The 18,672-nt window shown below is 47.7% G+C and overlaps 7 protein-coding genes and 1 non-coding gene across 8 annotated transcripts in view; 4 read left to right on the top strand and 4 right to left on the bottom strand.

Moving 5' to 3' along the window:
• The first annotated feature begins 27 nt into the window (after positions 1–27).
• CNE01100 (long-chain-fatty-acid--CoA ligase, putative) lies at positions 28–2,881 on the top strand. The gene is made up of 15 exons (XM_024657170.1): positions 28–187; positions 247–332; positions 437–687; positions 734–799; positions 850–970; positions 1,039–1,187; positions 1,243–1,316; positions 1,373–1,601; positions 1,653–1,793; positions 1,843–1,926; positions 1,983–2,113; positions 2,167–2,262; positions 2,314–2,345; positions 2,403–2,640; positions 2,700–2,881. Exons 1-15 carry the CDS (start codon positions 160–162, stop codon positions 2,807–2,809), a joined length of 1,836 nt encoding a protein of 611 aa, XP_024512867.1. The 5' UTR covers positions 28–159; the 3' UTR covers positions 2,810–2,881.
• A 2-nt stretch (positions 2,882–2,883) lies between these two features.
• On the bottom strand, positions 2,884–4,379 carry CNE01090 (rRNA primary transcript binding protein, putative). Its single transcript, XM_571230.2, has 5 exons — positions 4,166–4,379; positions 3,922–4,114; positions 3,691–3,800; positions 3,176–3,635; positions 2,884–3,119 (listed from the first exon to the last, which is right to left on the bottom strand). Exons 1-5 carry the CDS (start codon positions 4,166–4,168, stop codon positions 3,019–3,021), a joined length of 867 nt encoding a protein of 288 aa, XP_571230.1. The 5' UTR covers positions 4,169–4,379; the 3' UTR covers positions 2,884–3,018.
• Positions 4,380–4,594: 215 nt separating this feature from the next.
• CNE01080 (endopolyphosphatase, putative) lies at positions 4,595–7,850 on the top strand. Its single transcript, XM_024657169.1, has 11 exons — positions 4,595–4,914; positions 4,977–5,202; positions 5,258–5,362; positions 5,415–5,603; positions 5,653–5,786; positions 5,847–5,999; positions 6,053–6,119; positions 6,175–6,477; positions 6,532–7,209; positions 7,266–7,543; positions 7,590–7,850. The coding sequence occupies exons 1-10, from the start codon at positions 4,758–4,760 to the stop codon at positions 7,288–7,290; spliced, it is 2,037 nt and encodes a 678-aa protein (XP_024512865.1). The 5' UTR covers positions 4,595–4,757; the 3' UTR covers positions 7,291–7,543; positions 7,590–7,850.
• CNE01070 (hypothetical protein) lies at positions 7,384–8,862 on the bottom strand. Its single transcript, XM_024657168.1, has 3 exons — positions 8,707–8,862; positions 7,582–8,633; positions 7,384–7,528 (listed from the first exon to the last, which is right to left on the bottom strand). Exons 1-2 carry the CDS (start codon positions 8,753–8,755, stop codon positions 7,582–7,584), a joined length of 1,101 nt encoding a protein of 366 aa, XP_024512864.1. The 5' UTR covers positions 8,756–8,862; the 3' UTR covers positions 7,384–7,528.
• Positions 8,863–9,251: 389 nt separating this feature from the next.
• On the top strand, positions 9,252–15,465 carry CNE01060 (expressed protein). Its single transcript, XM_024657167.1, has 31 exons — positions 9,252–9,685; positions 9,745–9,761; positions 9,825–9,922; positions 9,974–10,230; positions 10,280–10,586; positions 10,644–10,737; positions 10,793–10,896; positions 10,948–11,050; positions 11,103–11,276; positions 11,326–11,438; positions 11,509–11,601; positions 11,659–11,678; positions 11,743–11,949; positions 12,008–12,017; positions 12,081–12,297; positions 12,354–12,667; positions 12,726–13,025; positions 13,083–13,206; positions 13,263–13,531; positions 13,587–13,636; positions 13,694–13,795; positions 13,849–13,866; positions 13,923–14,010; positions 14,062–14,120; positions 14,176–14,422; positions 14,477–14,562; positions 14,622–14,791; positions 14,843–14,893; positions 14,950–15,022; positions 15,079–15,164; positions 15,212–15,465. Exons 1-31 carry the CDS (start codon positions 9,345–9,347, stop codon positions 15,349–15,351), a joined length of 4,332 nt encoding a protein of 1,443 aa, XP_024512862.1. The 5' UTR covers positions 9,252–9,344; the 3' UTR covers positions 15,352–15,465.
• On the bottom strand, positions 15,358–17,831 carry CNE01050 (transporter, putative). The gene is made up of 2 exons (XM_570848.2): positions 16,731–17,831; positions 15,358–16,677 (listed from the first exon to the last, which is right to left on the bottom strand). The coding sequence occupies exons 1-2, from the start codon at positions 17,817–17,819 to the stop codon at positions 15,538–15,540; spliced, it is 2,229 nt and encodes a 742-aa protein (XP_570848.1). The 5' UTR covers positions 17,820–17,831; the 3' UTR covers positions 15,358–15,537.
• Positions 17,832–17,958: 127 nt separating this feature from the next.
• CNE01040 lies at positions 17,959–18,046 on the top strand. The gene has a single exon. It is a non-coding gene; the product is annotated as a tRNA-Trp (tRNA).
• Positions 18,047–18,303: 257 nt separating this feature from the next.
• Positions 18,304–18,672, bottom strand: part of CNE01030 (choline transporter, putative) — a 2,530-nt gene continuing 2,161 nt past the window's right edge. Inside the window, exon 8 of the mRNA XM_570845.2 lies at positions 18,304–18,672. This exon is cut by the window's right edge and continues 3 nt beyond it. Coding sequence (XP_570845.1) covers positions 18,470–18,672 — 203 coding nt within the window. The 3' untranslated portion in view covers positions 18,304–18,469.

Below are 18,672 nucleotides of genomic sequence, written 5' to 3'. Positions count from 1 at the left end.
CGACGAAAGATCCATCGGGTGTGCCTGGCTCTGAATATCCGGAGTCGAAATGTTGACACATGGAACATTTCTTTGTCGGTACGTCTATATACCATCCAGGTTGTTTAGAAATTCTTACACTGTACGTGTCGCAATCCCATAGCATATAGACAACAGGCCATGGAAAAGCAGCTCAGCATAGCAGAGTGTACGCCATTGACCTCTCAAAGAAGCACTCGAAGACCACAAGCTGACAGTGATGTTCAGGTGACCGCATCTTGACAGGTCCTGGCTCTCCGATGGAGACCGAGGAGAAGGTGATCTTTGGTAGACGTCTGACTGTATGGAAGCATGTGAGTGATGTTCTTTGTAATTCGTGTTGTGCGTATCTGGCGATACTGCTCCTACAATGGTGACACGTCGATATTTCTTGGCATTAATCAGTTCTTAAAAACAGCTGCCCTCAACGTTTCGAGACTTCCTGATCTTCAACCTTCAGAAGTACTCTCAGAGAGAGTTCATATCATCGCCTTTACCTCTAAGGGAACCTTTCAAATCATCCGAAACCCTTACTGACAAAGTCGATCCAAGAGAACACCTGACTTTTGGTGATGTTTTGGACCGTTCACTGAAATTGGCAGCATGGATGCGCAGTCGAGGGATAAAAATGGGGGATAGGGTAGTAATTGGGGGTAAAAACTGTACTGGGTAAGTTCAAGTACTTGTTGGAATTATGCTGATTGCTCGTCTAAAGCTGGATCGTGTCGTTTATCGCTGTCCATCTGATCGGCGCAGTCACTGTGTGCTTGAATTGCTGGGTGTAAGTTTTAGGATTCAAAGCAAGGATAACTGACTTCCTCACTTCTTTAGTCCAAGAGAGCAAATGGTTTACTCAATAAAGATGGTCGAGCCGAGCTTAGCACTTCTGGACGAAGAGCGCGCAGAGATCCTCGGCCCATTCACCCACGTCAAGGAGAATGGCCTTCCTCCTGTGAGTTTGAGTCACAATACCTAAACTCTTGATCTTGATGGACGAAATAGAAACTGATCAAACTTTAGATGTTCTGCTGGGCAGAATCAGGACATTTACCTTCGGTTGTGGAGATCTACAGCACCCCCAACAATCAACGGACAAAAGAAGTTTTGGATGGCGTGGGTCTCGATGGACTTGGACCCGAAAGCGATGCTGTCATTTTCTATTCCTCTGGGTGAGTATACCCAGCGTCTTAGATTGTCAACGCTCATGTCTTTTGTTCTATACAGGACGAGTGGCTTCCCGAAAGCTGTTCTGAGTACTCAACGGATGGCCTTGTCCAACGCCATCTCTGGCATGGTCGGTATGTTACATGTTCCATCTCAACAACCACCTGATTGGTCTGACACATTACGATAGCCACGGCCCGAGCAGTCCTTCGCGCCGGCCTTCCCCTCCCTCAGCCGCCCAAGCCGACTGACCCCCAACGAGTCGTTCTCCTTTCAATCCCCCTTTTCCACGTTACTGGTTGTCTCTCCTGGCTTCTCCGTGCAATCACTAATGGTTCAAAATTTGTCACCTCTCGAAAGTGGGATGTCAAGGAAGCTGTGAGGCTGATTGTTGAGGAAGGGGTTCATACCGTGGGAGGGTAAGCCTTGAAACCATTTGATCAGAGTGTCATGAGCTGACTACGCATCAGTGTACCGGCTATTGCCAGTCAGATTTTACAGTCGCCTGACCTACCCGATAACACTACCCTCGACAGCATCTTTTACGGAGGAGCGCCTCCTAGCAAACACATGGCCAATGAAGTGAGGAAACGATGGCCCAAAGCAGCTGTGTAAGTCGACGTCTCTGCTCTTGCTACGTGAATGCTGATCAGTTTCTAGCATCCATGGATACGGTTTGACAGAGACAAACGCTGTTGCTTGCGCCGTCTGTGGTGCCGACTATCTTTCACGTCCTGACAGCACGTATGTCTCTCTCTTTTGCAATCAATCGTAACAAGCTAATGAAGATACGCTCACAGTGGCCCTCCTGTACCCATCTGCGAAATCCGCATTGTAAACCCCGATACTCGAAAAGCATTGCCCACGGGCCAGCAAGGACTTATTCTGATCAAAGGCGCTCAGGTCATGAAATGTTATTACGGGAATGAGCGTAAGTTTGGGATAATTTCAGAAGGCATGTTGTTAAATTGTTTTATCGTGTAGAGGCCACGAAGCAAGCAATTGATGAGGAGGGCTGGTTGGATACAGGTGATGCTGGATATCTCGATGAAGAAGGGTTCTTGTTCATCAAAGATCGCTGTAAGCACGTACTTTCACGAGCAATAATATCAATATTAACATGCAAGCCAGTGAAGGATCTCATTATCCGCGGCGGCGAGAACGTGAGTACAGCATTATCATTTAAATAGGAATTAGCTAATGATTCAAATGGACCCCAGATCGCATCAGTGGACGTGGAAAACGCCCTTACCTCTCATCCGCATATTGACGAAGTCGCAGCAATCGCCCTTCCACATCCGATCCTTGGGGAAGTTGTGGGTGCTGCAGTCACGCTTCGTGAATCTGCAAAGGCAAGAGGGGTAAAGGTGACGGAAGAAAGTATCTTGGGACATGTCAGAAGTAAACTGCCGAAACATGCCGTGCCTGCCATGGTAATGATTTGGGAAGGGAGTCTGCGTGAGTGCATAATTCAGGTGGAAGATAAAGGGTAATAGGGCTGATCGTACCTTCAAAAGCGAAAAACGTGAATGGTAAAACCATGAAGAAGGAAATCAAAAGTGTAGCCATCAAAGAATGGGAACGAAGGCAGGGTGCGAATAGCAGGGGAGCCAAAGCGAAGCTTTAATCTCTCTCGGATCTACAATTACCATATTTTCTTGGGTATTATGAAACTAGGATGCAGTCTTCTTACTTTTCCTTTTTATTACATGTACTCTAGAAGGAAAGTGCATCACTGAATCAACTGGTTTGAGATTATACAACAGATAAATAAGGCTCGAAACTGCCCCGAAACACGTCTCTTTCTGCCCAAAGTCCACCAAATCAATCAAACATTTAGAATTGGTTGCGTTTCTTCGCTGTACGCAAGTAAGGTCGAAGGAGCCACTCAACATCTGCCTCGGTTTGATCGACAGTGCCCTGACGAATTTCAAACGCTGCAATGAATCATCAGCTTATATCGTCTTAAAATGGACTTTAAGGCAGGACTCACGCTTAGCTTCAAACCGAGGACCAACCTCTGCAAGCTGAACATCCTTGTGACCAGTATTGGCAAATACATGGTGCCTGAAAGAAATAAAATCGTTTTCGTTCTTGAAAGTCATCACCCTCTTCGCATCGTCCTTGGGCACCGGAAACAGCGCCTTCAAGATCCCGGTCACTCTTTCACCTAACTTTGTAGAGAAGCCATCAAAGATCAGATGAGGGTACTGCTCTGACACTGTACTTGAGTTGGAGCTGACATCATGTCGAAGGGTAACGTTGTGAAGCGTCATGGAGAGAGTAGGACCATGGGGGAGATGGGAGACAATGAGAGCGTCGGGGACACCACGATGTTCATGGACGACGACGAGGTCTGTTACACCTTGAGCATTACATGCGGAGACGAGGTCTTTGACGACGGTGTTACCTCTGTTGAGACGGTAGGAGTTGGGGAAAACCAGTCGGAGTTCCTAAACACTTTTAGCAAGTGTACGTAAAACCAGCTGAAACACTGCGAGAACTTACTTTGGAGAACTGAAGAAGACGAGAAGAGGGGGAACGAGAGGTTGTAATGACAATTTTAGGGTCGTACGTGCCGACTTTAGCATATTCGTCGTCGATGTGAGATCGAGGATCTGCAAGACCATCGTTATCAGCACCGTCAATCAAAATTATGCCTCGAGACAGCCTCAAATCTTCACAATGCCCTTGTCCACCCTCTATACCACGAGGCCTATTTCGACACATTCCACTCACCTTGCTGAGCTTCATCAAGCACTAAATCCTTCCCTCCAAGCTCTCTCACCTCATTCCGCAATTCTGTAGGGAGAGGTTTCCCCTGAGCCAACAAGTCTTTGATCTTCTGTTTCCGTTCGTAGATCGCTCTCTCCTGAGACTCTTGGGATTTCTTGAAGATATATTCTCTCCTCTCTCTGGTTTGTCGTCGGAGCTGTTGTTCCACTGCATAAGTACCGGACTGTCAGTCAAACCGTAGACATACCATTGTGAATGTTAAGCAGCCCAAGGAGAACTGAGACAAGATTCAATGAAAAAGTTGTGTCGGACACTTTGGCAATTGGCCGTTGGGCGTTTACGAGTTGTTTGTAGAGGGATGCAGTGGATGAGAAAGAGAATACGAGGGGGGGAGAAGGGGGATATATAATTCCACTGATTGGCTGATGGCGGATATACGTACTTCTATATCTCTTTTCGGCCACTAATTAAAATGCGATTTCTGTGGAGTACAAAATTCACATCCGCTATACCTGGAAGAGTGGAGGTCATCTCTCGCGCCTAAACGTTTGACCATGACACGGCGCCTAACACAAACTTAAAATCTGCAAGCCTTTCAATATAGTTCGGGATCTGTTCCTGGCAGCTGATATGACGTTTTGCGGTCTTTTTGATTGCACGTTTGTCGCTGGTGCTCGAGTGTAAAAATAATAGATTCATCGATCGATCCCACCCTGGCGTGTTCTGCGGCTGCCGAGTACTCACTCACGCGACTGTCCATACTCTCCCCGCACTTCTCTTCACACTTCTCGCAGCAGGTCTTCTTATACGTACTGCCTCTGCCTCGCCCCTTAATCGCAATGCGCTCTCCACTGCTCGCAAGTCTTTTTGCGTTGGCTCTCTCCATCGCCAGCTCAGAAGCAGCCATATCATCAACCGAGCAGGTGCCCCTGAGTGGATCAGTTCCTCAGCTAGATCATTCTGAGTTACAAAATGTCAGGATAAACAAAAAACGACGTGAGCTTTTCTCACTCTCGAAAACCTTCTGACTTGTTCATACATGTTTTTCACCTTCTCAGCTTTGAAAGGACGGTTCCTGCACATTACAGATATCCATCCTGATCCCCACTACAAGACAGGGTCCACTTTTGACTCTGGGTGCCATAGGAAACCTAAGAAGGACGGGAAGAGTGAAGGCAAGAAGGCAACTGAGAATGAGAGAGGCAATGAGGATCTAGACGACAAAGAGTTCGACACTTTGATAAAAAATGAAGATCTTGCTGGGAAATGGGGAACAGCAGTGTCGTAAGCAGTTATAACTTGTTCTCTATGCCTCAAGAATTACTGACGGATACTTTAGAGATTGCGATTGTCCCATGTCACTGGTCAACATTACATTCGACTGGTTAAAAGAAGAGTGGGCCAACGAGGTTGACTTTGTGGTATGGACAGGAGACAACGCTAGGTCTGTGTATTTCCATCAATAGATAACTTCATGGCTGAATAATAATTCTCAGACATGACATTGATCGAAGAATACCTAGAACGCCCAAGGAAATTTTCGATTCGAATCGTATGATTGTTGATAGAATGCTGGACGCCTTTGGACGTGATATGCCGATTGTTCCTAGTATTGGCAACAATGACATCTACCCCCACAATGTTCTTGCCGCTGGACCAAGTCGTATTACTGAAGAGTTTTTACTGTGAGTGTTATTACGCCTCGAGCCGAATTTTGAACTCATTCTGGGGTAGCATCTGGAAACATTTTATCCCGTCTGAGGCCGCCCATGTTTTTGAACGAGGAGCATATTTTTCTGTTGAAGTTATCCCTGATAGATTAGCGGTGATCTCTCTTAACACTTTATTCTGGTACGACGCCAACACCCGTATGTCCCTTACTTCCGTGGTTGAGATCGAGTCCTGTTGTGCTGATCTACTTTTTTCAGTCGTTGATGGGTGCAGAGATCATTCAAACGACCCCGGTGCACTCGAGATGGACTGGTTGGAAGTACAGTTAAATAACTTCCGACAGCGGGGGATGCAAGTATGGCTGACCGGACATGTACCACCTCATATGAATCACTACTATGACAACTGCTGTGCGTGATCCTAGTCGCTTTATTTGAGGCCTCACTAATAATTTGTCTAACAGACTTGAGGTACGGTGATCTGGCATTGAGATATCAAGACACTATCGTCGGACATCTGTTCGGCCATATGTACGTCTATCGCATTCACGTCAGACTGTTGGGCTAACTTTTACTTGTGTGACAGGAACGTTGACCACTTCTTCTTCATTGACGTCGACGAGCTCGAAGCCACCTCCGAGCTCACCTCTACCTCATCAAATACTACCCTTTCCGACCTTCCACTCCTTCACGGACCTCGTCTTCCTAGACCAGGCCCTGGTAAATATACCGCAATGGGTCGCTCTGGTGCTCGGAAGTTAGAGGAGGAACTTCGTAAAGATTTTGGCCAGATGCCTGGTCCGGGGATATTGAAGTTGAAGGATTATGCGGTTATGAATGTTGCGCCGAGTGTGATCCCAACTTATTATCCTGGTATCCGAATCTTTTCGTGAGTTTCTTCTGTGGAAAGTAAAGATAACCAGCCGCTAATAGACTTTTTCAGGTACAATATCTCGGATGAGGAGGATTCCTTTGACCAGGGCCACAGTTATCAAGGGGCGGATGAGTTGCTGGATGATGAAGATGAGGGGGATGAACTGGAAGAGCTAGAGCTTCCGTCAGACAACGGCTTCTTTGGCGGTCTAGATGAACGAGAAAACGAGGATATTGAGATTCTGAAAGGAAGTGGTGGCCACCGGCATGACGTGCCGAAAGGCGATTGTTCTCTCCCATCAAACGAAGACAAGCCTCACTGCACATTCAAGCGGAAACCGAGACACTACTCTAAACGATCTCCATCCCGAACTAATCGGGCCCTAAGCCCTTTGGGGTACACACAATTTTATTTGCCAAGCATGATGAAGCAGAAGAAGAGACCGAAGTGGGAAGTCGAATATACGACTTACAAGGTAAAGACGCTTGTTCCTTCATCGCCTGAAAACACAACGCAACCACTCCCTGTCCCGCTTCATCTCTTACCTCGCTACGATCCTTCCATTTTTAGCAAGCCGAAGAATAAAACGGAAGAGAAAGAGGTGGCAAAGAAGACGGCCAAGTTTTACAAGGCGGTGAAAGCTGTGACTCCGTATAGAATGAAAGACCTTACGATAGGGAGCTGGGTGAAGCTCGCGAGGATGTTGGTGTTGGAGAAGAAGAGGTGGAAAAAGTTTGCAGAGCTCATGTGAGTTCTTTTCAATGTCGTTGATGTCAGTTAAAGTGCTGATGTATAATCAAAAGGCTTGTGTCAACGGAAACAGATTAGAAGCTGGAATCTCGATTTATCTTTGAAAAAGCGTGATCGTCGCGATCAACCAACTGATAGTATTGTTGTAATTTATTGCATGATCAAATATAATGAAATAAACCATGTTTTAAACTCAACGAATACTGCAACAACACTTTATATACAACAAGTGGAATGTCAAACTCAACCAGTACTGCAACAACATTACTTTATATACAAAACCTCCATCCACTTTAATACACACGAATTGCCTGAACTTTGTGTGGGATAAGTATGTGAGAGGATCATTGTATTGGAACGTAAACTCACTCAGATAGTTTGCGGGCGCCACTGCGTTACCCAGTTATCCCAGATGATCAAGAACGTCTTGAGCAACCTCCTTCGACATCTGAAACAGCTTATCCACCGTCCAATGTCGTCTTTGATAGCCTTTTTGACCTTTTCATCACTTTTTTCCCTTTTAAGGATTCCGAAAGCCCTCTCTGCTGCTACTGCTCTCAATCGCGCGAAATCACCTTCGAAATTTTCATAAGTGATGCACATGGGGACACCATATTTTCCCTTTTGGCACCTGGATCCAAAATCTTCGTTCTTATCGTACATTGGAAACGCACAGCCCCAAGCCATTTTGAGACCAGGATAGGACTCCATCTTCTTTGTGTGTAGCTTCCGTAGCCTCCATAGATAGGACGACGCGCTCTTATACAAGATGGAAACCACCGGAGGTGGCATATCCGAGATATGGTATTTAACCGTCTCCGTTGACGTCTCCTTGGCAAGCGTCTCGTTCTCGGAGAGGGCTGCCATCATGTAACGGTGCCAAGGGTCGTCGGGAAGTATCATGCCCATGTACGCTATAAATTCGGGGATATCGTAAGCGTCTGCGAGCCGGACGGCGGGGGCGAGGTATTGGAAAACGACATCAAGGGGCCATCGGTCGTTGAATGTTTGAGGATCAAGAACTGCCGATGACGACAAACTTTGGGCGGTAGAAGAGAAAGAATCGATTGCGAGAGTCATGCTTTCAATGACGCCAAGGGTGTCAAGGACTAGACGCAGACCCCATGACATTGCTGAAGGCAGCTCTCTTCTCTCAGCCTGACACTCCTCCTTTTCTTCGTGTTCCTTCAGGCTCGGCTTTTGCTCCCCAGTAATCTCCTTTTTGAGAGATTCATAACCTTCGAGGAATCCGCAATGACGGGTGATGAAAGGGAGAGAAACGTAAAATCCGACGTTATCTTCAGTGATGAGAAGGATGTCGCCAGGGTGTTTACGAGGATAAAGAGGGTGGACGACTCTGGGTACCTTCTTTGCATGTGTAGGATTGATATGGCTGGAAGTGGGTAATAAGTGGCCGTTGCCTTCCAGAGAGACATATAAGTTATGAGCCTGCCACTGAGGAAAAGCGGAAGCGGGAAGGACATTTCTGCTTACCTGCGGCATCTCGAATGTCAGGAGGCAGTGGAAATTCTAAATCAGGCATAATTGCGCACGGATGCTTGAGTTATACGACATTGATAGTAAACGACGGATTGGGTTTAGGACAATCAGAAAAGCAGAGACAAATGCGCCGATGATCCTATGATGATAATCAGACATGTATGAACAGAATATATCATGCTTCGTTCATGCCGCGCCCTTTTCATCATTCGTTCGTATGCGAGGTGGAGGCACAACGGCATCGAAGATCCGAATCAGATTTCTCATTTTCTAACGTGTATTACGTAAATAGATGTAACAACCATGAATAATAAACAAATCGACTTTTGTCCATGAAGGTCGAGGTGTTGATGTATGCATACATAGGATTTTCGACTGTGTATCCGGCTTGATGCCTGGTATCTACATGCATGCGGCGTGCACATTGTTGACTGTAATATGGCGGCCGACGGAAGATGTGTAATGGGGCTCCGACTGCAGGCGCGGTGGTCGAGGAAGTGAAAGGATGGATGCAAGGAGCGTGAATCATCTCCTTATCTGGGATCTTGGCACACCTCCTTTATCTTCTCTTCACTAGTCTTCTACGTCGGTACATAACTCCGATCCGCACGGACTTTACAGATATACTCACCATGCCCACCTCACCTGCTCCCTCTCCTAAAAACAATCCCTCTTCTTCCCCCCTCCCTTCTACTGACAATATGCCCACAGCCTATTCGCCACCCAGCTCCTACCATGTTCCTCCTCCCAAACACTCTCCTCTCTCACAGACCTTCTCGTCAGACCGGCAGCCCCACTCCCGTCGAGTCTCTCTAGCAACTCCTGATATCTCAGGTGCCAGACCTTCCTCCGGTATGAGCAGCCGAGTGAACGATCAAGCACAGAAGAGCAAAGTCCTCGGTTTGCAGGACAGACTCAGAAAGGAAGTCGACGGTGTAGTAAAAAGGAGATCAGGCGGTGTTCTTGGAAGAGGGTGAGCTGCCGCATGATCATCAACGTCAATCCAAGAGGTTTGCTCATTACCTGCAATAGTTACATTCTCAAAACAGGTCAGCAGCATCATAAGGCTCAAGGAGCAAGAGGATTATTATATGATATTGATGATATTGCAGATCATTTCCCTACAGGGCGAGCTATGGATTTGGATTTAAATATCCAAGGTGCACCGAACTTTCGTGCTCCCAACGAAGAAAGCCTCAATGTGTTCGGTGTATGCCTGCTTTGCCTATTGTGTCATGGCTCACTACTAACGTTATCTCAGGTGGCTCAGCCAACCTCCACAGGCTTGAAGTCTATTCTCACCCTCCTTGGCTGTCAGCCGGCATTCCTTCGCAGACCCAACCGTAGGGGCTCAGCTGCTGCCAACACCCCTCCTCTCTCTCTTGGAGATAGGCGAGTTTCTAGAACAGAATCCCCTATTCGCTCTACAAACCTGGAAAGGTTCAACTCGATCGACGAAAGGGAACCTCAGGGAAAAGCCATCTGGTTTAGTACTCGGGAGGAAACTTTAGTCTACTGGTATGCCATTTTTCTTGGCGTTACTCTACTCGAAACTAACGCTCTGTAGTAATGGTCGACCTTATGTCCTCCGTGACGCATCAACTCCGTACCAAACGCTCGCTCTTTCTGATCGCGCATCCAACCTCGAAGACATTGAACGTCGTCTGAAACTCGATATCCTTGACGAAGCCCGTAAATATGGTGGAATGATCCTCACTCATGACGAAATCACGGGGGGAACTATTATTCCCACGTGGGTGAGCGTAGACGAGGAGAGCATACAGACACCCAAGGAAATGTGGGATGATATGAAAAGGCAAGGGTGGAGAGTTGATTACTGGAGAATACCGATCGCGCCGGATACCCCTATCGAGGTATGTTCCTTTGAAGCGGTACACGGGAGATATAGTCCTCATACTAATCTACCATAGCATAACTATCTTGACGCTTATATGTCGGTCTTGAAGAATACAGATCCGCAAACCACCGCTTTGGTCTTCAACTGCGGTATGGGTGTTGTGCGAAGTATGTTACAATATTTGTTTCGCATTGTTATTAACCCTGGCTAACAATGAAACAGCCACCTTTGCCATGTGTGCGGCCATGCTGGTCAGACGAAAGCAGCTTCTGCTACTGGGCCTCGAAGACCCCTTCGCCTCTGTTACCTCCTCTGGATTCTGTACAGTACGTACAATGAATGGTTGAGCTAATTTTTGAAGCTAACGCGATGGATAGCCTTCTGCCATGATACCTCAGGCGGCACAATTCAAGATGCAGGCTACGGCACAGCAGGCTTTGAATAAGAGCCTTCTGAAAGTCACTCGAGTTTTAAACAGAAGTGCGTTCCTTCCTTGCCCTTGAAAGATCCAGAAGGCTCATGTTTTCGATAGATCTTCCTTCCAAGCACCCGTCAACCGCTATCGATCTCCTTACCACCCAGCCGACACTTCTTGACCAGCTTTGCAGGGCCCACATGGGCAGCTATCAAATTGTTCTCTCTCTCCTGTCCAGCCTTGACCAAGGCAAGCCGATGAAGCAACTTGTTGATGCTGTCATCGATTCTTGTGAGTTTTCATGACGCAGACCTTAGACATGACTGACAGGATTATATAGGTGATGCGGTTATTAATCTACGAGAGAACGTGATGGAAGAGCGTATCAAATATAGCGTCGCTGCTATGGAGGATAGAAAGAGGCAAACTCATCTTGAAAAGGCTCTTCGTTCGGTGAGTATCCTTTCTTCTCCCCAATTCGGTCGATGTAAGCAGTGCGGAGCTAATCAAAGGGTATGCATAGCTCGAACAATATTTTGACTTGATTGTGTTTGCCGCTTATGTGGATGACGAGAACGCTGGAACAACAGGAGTGTCATTCTCAACCTTTTTGAAAGTGAGTAAAGATTATCTGATTCATGGGCGTATGGCTAATCATCATGTTCATCGTTAGAGCCGACCTGAGATCTGGAAGTAAGCTTCGATTGATTATATGGCCATTTCTCCCCTAAAAGTGCAGATACTAACAAGTCTTCAGCCAAATTAAAGTCCTTCGTCGAAGAGGTGGTAACCGACTCTTCGCCTTTGCTCCTGTCAATGATCTCAGCATCATCTCCCGCTCTTCAGAAATGGATGACAAATTTGTTATCCACCGAGAAGTTGACCTTCAGGGTGGAAAGGTATTGGGCGATGAATGGGCGGAGCATGTGGTAACGAACAGGAACGGCATCATGCTGAGAGCAAAGTAGGTCCCCCTTTTGGTTCATGTTGAACGATGGATGCTAATGGATGTCTTTTTAAAGCACATTGCTGGTAAGCTACAAATGCCTTTGCAAGCAAAGAGACGCATAGTCTACAAGACTGACAATGACACAGAAATCCGACCTTTGGCTGACCGAAGCTGCTTCCTCCAACGAAGGTGTTCGTGGCGCCATTGGTTTCAGGCAGATTAAAGGTTCCACAATCTACGCTACTGGACAGCCTACTCAAGATGCGATCTCCACCATCCTCTCCACAGTCCATGAAAGATGGCCTAATATTGAGAGTGTTATCTGGGTTTGCTTGCGAGAGGAACCTTTGGTCATGATCAACGGTTGGTCGCTTTCCCTTCCTTTCCAAGCTGAGAACTGACGCACTTGTTGTGAGCAGGGTCTCCTTATTGTCTCCGACGAGATAGCACTGCTCTACGAAACATGCGAGACTATTCTGGTGTCTCGTCTTCACGTCTCGAGATGCTTGAGCAACGTCTCAAGAGCGACGTCATCACTGAGATCGAGCAGTTCCAGGGCCGAGTACTTCTCCACACCGAGACAGCGGATGGACAGGTAATGCCTGTCTGGGAGAGTGTTGATAAACAGGACGTAGCCTCGTTGCGAGAGGTTATGGATAACGCGGCTGCGGCGAGCAAGGATGTTTACCTCAACTTTGTCAGGATTCCTGTGACTTCCGAATCTTCTCCTGATGTACGTTTTAAATCGATATTTTTGGAATGAATCAAAGAGACTGATGCAGCGACGCCAGTTCCACGACATTACCGAGCTTCTCAACCTCTGCACGCGACGCAACCTCTCGTCTTCTGCCATCATTCTCAATGATCAGCTCGGTCGAGGCCGTAGCAGTACCACAGCCGTCATCGTCCTTCTTATTCAACGCTGGCTCAAGGAAGGCCGTAACCAGAAGACGCAAACTCCAAGGACGCCATCGAGAAGCAGGCCACCGATGTTAAGAAAGTTGACCACAGCTGGCGGGTCGGCAAGGACAAGCTGGCAAATCATCAACTCGTGTTTGCGAGTGATCAGAAATGGATTGGATGTCAAGCAGGTACGTCTGATTCCCGATTGTTACGATAAGTGTTGGTGCTGATCGAGAAGGATGTAGGTCGTGGATGAAGCTATCGATGCTACAGCTACTCAGTTCAACGTTCGAAAGGCCATCGAAGACCTTTATGTGGAGGCCCAGGAAGCTACTGAACCTGATCGGAAACGAAAGCTGACTGAGTTAGGTACGTAGCCTATTCAGTGTCAATGATCAGCCAATGCTGATAGGTATGTTTCATAGGTCTTCACCACTTGAAGCGATATTACCACCTTTTGCTCTTCGCTGCTTACCTTGACGACCGAGCTCCAGAAGAAGAAGACCCTTACTCTTTCGAATCTTTCGTGAAACACCGTCCGGTCTTCAAAACACTGGAGAAAGAGTTGGAAGCCGGTGGTCTTGAGAGTCTAGCGCCTATTGAAAAGATGGAACTTGCAGATGGTATGGCTCTTCCTGATGAAGTTACCCAGGTTGTTGCCAACCGATCGGGGGCTATCCTCTCGGCGCAAACCGTAAGACTTTTGTCATAGGTCAGTCTTTGTAATTGCTGATCATACCAATGAGTAGATCCTCAAGTCCGACTTCTTCTCTGGTTTGCAAAAACAGAGTTTGCCCGAGTGCGTGTCTGGTGACTAATGCGGTATCCTGAGCGTGTATTGACATTCGTGTTACAGGCGTGTCGAAGGTGCTGCTAACTATCGACGGCTTCCTCTTATCTGCGAGCCACACCACGAGGAAGACGGCCATGCTTCGCCTCACTATGTTTACGGTACTGGGTGAGTTATTTTAAATTAATCCTCGTGCAGTCTTTGACCAAATGATTCCACAGAATGCCTTCGTGCGAGGGGTAAGTCATCTACCATTTTGCTCAGACTTGGATATGCTTGACTGACGAATTTATAGCTTGCGAAATGCTCTCAAGAAGATGGATGCTGGCCCCGATGGATCCAGGAAAGTTGTTTGGACCTCATTGAGAGAGGAGCCTGTTCTTGTGGGTGCTTTAGTATCAGTCGAAAGGTTTGTTATTCTGACTAGGCTACAGTATATAAACTCCCGACCACATGTTTTACGTTTAGTTGACAAGCCTCTGACCAATGTTGAGTGAGTCTGACCTTGGCTATCTGATGTCTGCTGGATCGCTGAAACCCGTGCATAGGACCACCGGCGTCACGGCCGCCGTCGTTGAACGTATGGAAGTTGCCATGAAGCAGGATGCGCTCAAAGAATTACGTCATTCCGAAGGCCGCCTTTTACTTCACGATGAAGTGGAGACAAAGCCAGGGTGTTATGAGATCATCCCTATCTGGGAGACATGTCAGGAAAGCGACATCATGACCCCTAGGGAGCTCTATGAGAGTGTCATTAGCGAAGGCTACAAGGTCGACTATATGCGAGTCGCAATCGTAAGTTACTCCATATCCGGCGTTCACAGCTAAGCTGAAGTTTTGTCTGTGTAGACCGACGAGCAAGCACCACTTCCCGTCACATTCCAGGTGGTTGTGGACCGAGTAGCTGAAGGGTTGAAACAAGGAACTGACTTTGTGTAAGTTAAAGAGCCCACCTACTCACTCGCCTGTGGTAGAACTGATCCCGTTGTTACAGCTTCAATTGTCAAATGGGAAGAGGAAGGACGACCACTGGTATGACCGTTGCCTCCCTGATTGCAACTATTGCCTCCAACGACTCGCCATTCGACGGCGGGTTCATTACTGACGAGGAAGAGGAAGAGGAAGAAGAAGAGGCTGTGGCCGAAGCGAACCAATACCTTAATGGTGAGTAGCAGTTATTGAATCACGAGCTATGCTGACATGGGATTGTACCAGGCGAGTACAAGACCATCTTGCAATTGGTTACGGTCATGAGCCACGGAAAAGGTTCGTCAGACATCGAGCCAGGAATCCTTGGTCAAGGAGCTAATCAATCTTCGCAGAGGCCAAGCGGATCACAGACCGTGCCATCAACCTGATGGAGGGGGTGCAGAATTTGAGGAAAGCAGTATATGAGTAAGTTCAATCACTTCTTCGATATACTGCAGTTGCAGAAACTGAGAGCACCACAGCTTTAAACTTCAAGTCGACGCAGCCGAACCTGGATCGGCGAAGCACAAGGCTCAGACAACAAGAGCTATCAACTACCTATATCGATGTAAGTCATCTCATTTATCTATTCAGCCCATCGCTGATCTTCCGTAGATGGTGCCCTCGTGGTTCTCGCCAATTTCTTGCTGGAGATGAAGGAGGAAGGAATCCCATTGGAAAAGACTGACTTCCCTGCTTGGTTTGACAAGCATCGGGAGATTAGGACAGCCTTGAGTCGCTCGACATTGGAATAAGGTGATAAAAGTAGATGATGATTGTGCATAGATGCGAATATATCTGGATATAATTATACAAATGACATTAATATCATTTTAACATCGATTAATATACTGCCATTGTGCCATAGACATGTATACATATTTTTGAAAGTCCGTAAGAGTTCATCATCCTGCCATCAAGAACACTCCTTCGAACTGTATCTAATATTTGGGTTGCTCCTGCCCCTGCTCTTGTCCTTGATGATTCTGCTGCTCCTGCTGCTGCCCATACCCATATGGCGTTCCCTGCCCTCCTTGCTGTCGTGCCTGCATCTGCGCCATCCCCATCATCATCTGATACTGGGCGGCGAATCGAGGGTTGATCGCAACGCCGCCCTGCTGTTGAGGCTGCGTAGGGTACATGGGAATGGTCCCACCATACGGTTCTTGAGGATACGGGGAATACATTCCCTGCTGTTGTTGAGGCTGAGGAGAGTACATCCCTGGGACGCCTTGTTGGCCCTGAGGAGTGTACGTATGCGCAGTTGCCCCCATGCCTGCATAGGGCTGATGAGGCTCGTATGGTGCATGCTGAGCAGAAGCATTTTGAGGTTGCTGAGGATAGGATGGCACCGTCTGGGGGTAAGACTGACCATAAGCAGGGTAGGCAGGCATGAACGGTTGCTGGGGCTGCCATTGATTAGAATATGGTTGGTCCTGCATTGGTCGAGGGGGCAGAGGGTACGATGAGCGTCCCCCTCGGCCACGTCCCCTATCCCTGCCTTGGTTTCCCCTCCCTCGACCACCTCCTCTGCCACCGCCACCTCTTCCCCCTGTAGATTGAGAAGATAAATCGTCCAGGTCACCGTAAGACACTGGCATTGGCCTCCCACGCCCGCTGGCAGTCGAACCGGTGTCTGATCCAGCCTCCCATCGATTATCATCCCCGCCACCGTACAAGCTTCCTGTTTCAGACATTGTCTCGTCATTAGGTTGATGATCCCAGTGTTGGCGAGAGGGCAAGGATGTACGACCGCCCCGAGGGGTTCCAGCAACGCTTGACTGCTTGTTGCCTTTTTTCTTCTGTTTTCTCTCCCGCTTAGCAGCTGCCTCTGCTTCATCATCGGACCACTCCATTTCTTCCTCGGGTACTTCTTCGTCGTAAATATTGGATGCGTCTGTACCCTTGTAACGAGGATCTCGAACAGCAATCATGTTGACAAATGATCGATAGGACGGGTTGAAGGGATAAAAGAGACGTGTACCGGTAGCAAGGGATCCAGGCGTAGGGTATGGGAAAGGTGGAGGAGGGAGTCGAACAGTATAAAAGGGAGATGTTAATGGGCCAAAAGTCTCGTAGACCTATAAGAATATGTCAGTTGGGCCATAACACCTGCTTTGCTGTTCGTACTTACGGTGCCCAAGACACGACCATCTTCCCAACATAAAATACTTCCCTCCTCAAGCCAGCCATCGTCGAAGTCTCCTGGGCGCGATTGCATCGCGCGAACCACAACAGTACCAGCAGAAGTGAACGTTGGTTCTGCCTTCGAAATTTTCTTTGTCGGCCCCCCAGTGACAGAAGTAACCTGTTCAGTCCCAGCTTCCGCATATTTTTTGGTTGTCTGCTGCTTGACAGCCACACCGGTCGCTGTTGAATCATCAACAGACTCCGGCTGAGGATCAATCGCCAACTCCTTTTCGACCTCCTTTGCCTCACTTTCCTCGACGCCAGACAACGGACCCTCATCTGTCTTTTTCTCGACATCTACAGCGCTCTTTTTTTCACCATCTTCCATCTCGCCGGCTTTCTTTTCCAACCATGCCTCCAACTTCTTCTCGGGCATCCAACTCACAACATCACCTGCCAAGCTGAGCCTCTCGCCTTCAGGAAGCTTGGAAATAGGAGGCGGCTGAACAGCAGGTAATGGCACCTCGTTGCGCGAAAGAACGGGTCCAGGATCAGCAGGACCAATATCTTCATCATCTTCCATGAATTCAAATCCCATTTTGTCGAGACTGAAGTTGTAGTCCTCAGAGTCATCCGATTCGGGATCAGAATCGTACTCGAACTCCACATTAGGGTCTCCGTTATTTTCACCGATAAAAGCATCCAGTTGCGCTTTGAGGTTTTGATGTTCTTCGGCGGTCATTGGCTTTTTATCCACCGCTTTTTCGCCCTCAGATTCCTCTTCGCTACTAGACTCGAATTCGCTGGATGAGTCTGAATCGGTAGAGCTCTCTTTCCCCCCGTGCTCCTTGTTCTTCAAGTTCTCTTCAACCTGCTTACGCTTCTCAGCAGCCGACATATCGACTGGTGGAAGAGCGCCGACGACTTCGTTGTTGGCGACCAGCTCCATGATCACGGCAATATCCTGGGGAATGTTGGGGTTGAGGGGAGTTTTGAAAGAGGACTGGTTGGAAGATGTCGGGGGGAATGAGGGTATAACTGAGGCTGAGCCTTGGGTCCCATTGGAAGGGATCGCGGTGTGGTTACTGGACATTTTGCGGAACGGCTGTGGAAATGAGAATGTTGATGAAATTATCGAAAACAGAGGACCCGGTGAAGCTTTGCAAGTGGAGGTGGAGGCGCACAGGCACGTGCTCATCCCTAAACAAGGACCTTTTCAAAAAATCTCGTCTGGAGCTGTAGTTCAATTGGTAGAATAACGGATTCCAACTACTTCTGGTTGATATCCGTCGGTCGCAGGTTCGATTCCTGTCAGCTTCAAACTTTACTTTTTATTCATTCACATGGTTCGTTTCTCCCGTTGTTTCCTTCCTGTCTTTCTCTGTAAGAGCCCCGTCTTGCAATTGTCGCTCAACCTTTCCCATCCATTCGTTTAAGCTTACTGCCTTGGGCTCAATCACAAAATTACGCTACTGTTACCGTCGTAGTATTGGATGGGGGTCTTTGGTAGATAGGCAAGGTTCTCACAGTTACACTCGCTCCGTAATGCCGCAACCTTCGCTTATATCATACAAATGTAGACGATGCATTCTTACATAGCTGTCAAATGGTCTATGATCTCATTGCACTACTTTTATACCATTGCCTAATAACCTCTAGACATAAATCATAACGAAAGTAACCCAGAAAAATAAAAAATCCTTCTTCTTTCGACCAGTACACCAATCTTTACATTTGTTTCAACTACAAGGAATCAACATCTTTGGTAACGGAGCCCTTCTCCTGGACACTAGACTGGTGTTCGTTGGGATGGCTATGTCCGTGGTGGTGAACGTTGACCTTGGTGGCGTCAACCTCGGAACGGGCAAGTTCGAGCAGGGCACCGAGATCACGGGGGCCAATGAAGTTCTTGCGGCCGTCGACGATCCACGTGATGACAGAGATGA

This window comes from Cryptococcus neoformans, assembly GCF_000091045.1.
Source record: "Cryptococcus neoformans var. neoformans JEC21 chromosome 5 sequence".
Lineage (NCBI taxonomy): Eukaryota > Fungi > Basidiomycota > Tremellomycetes > Tremellales > Cryptococcaceae > Cryptococcus > Cryptococcus deneoformans.
The sequence above is the reverse complement of the archived record's forward strand: the minus strand, read 5'-3'. Positions and strand labels throughout refer to the sequence as shown.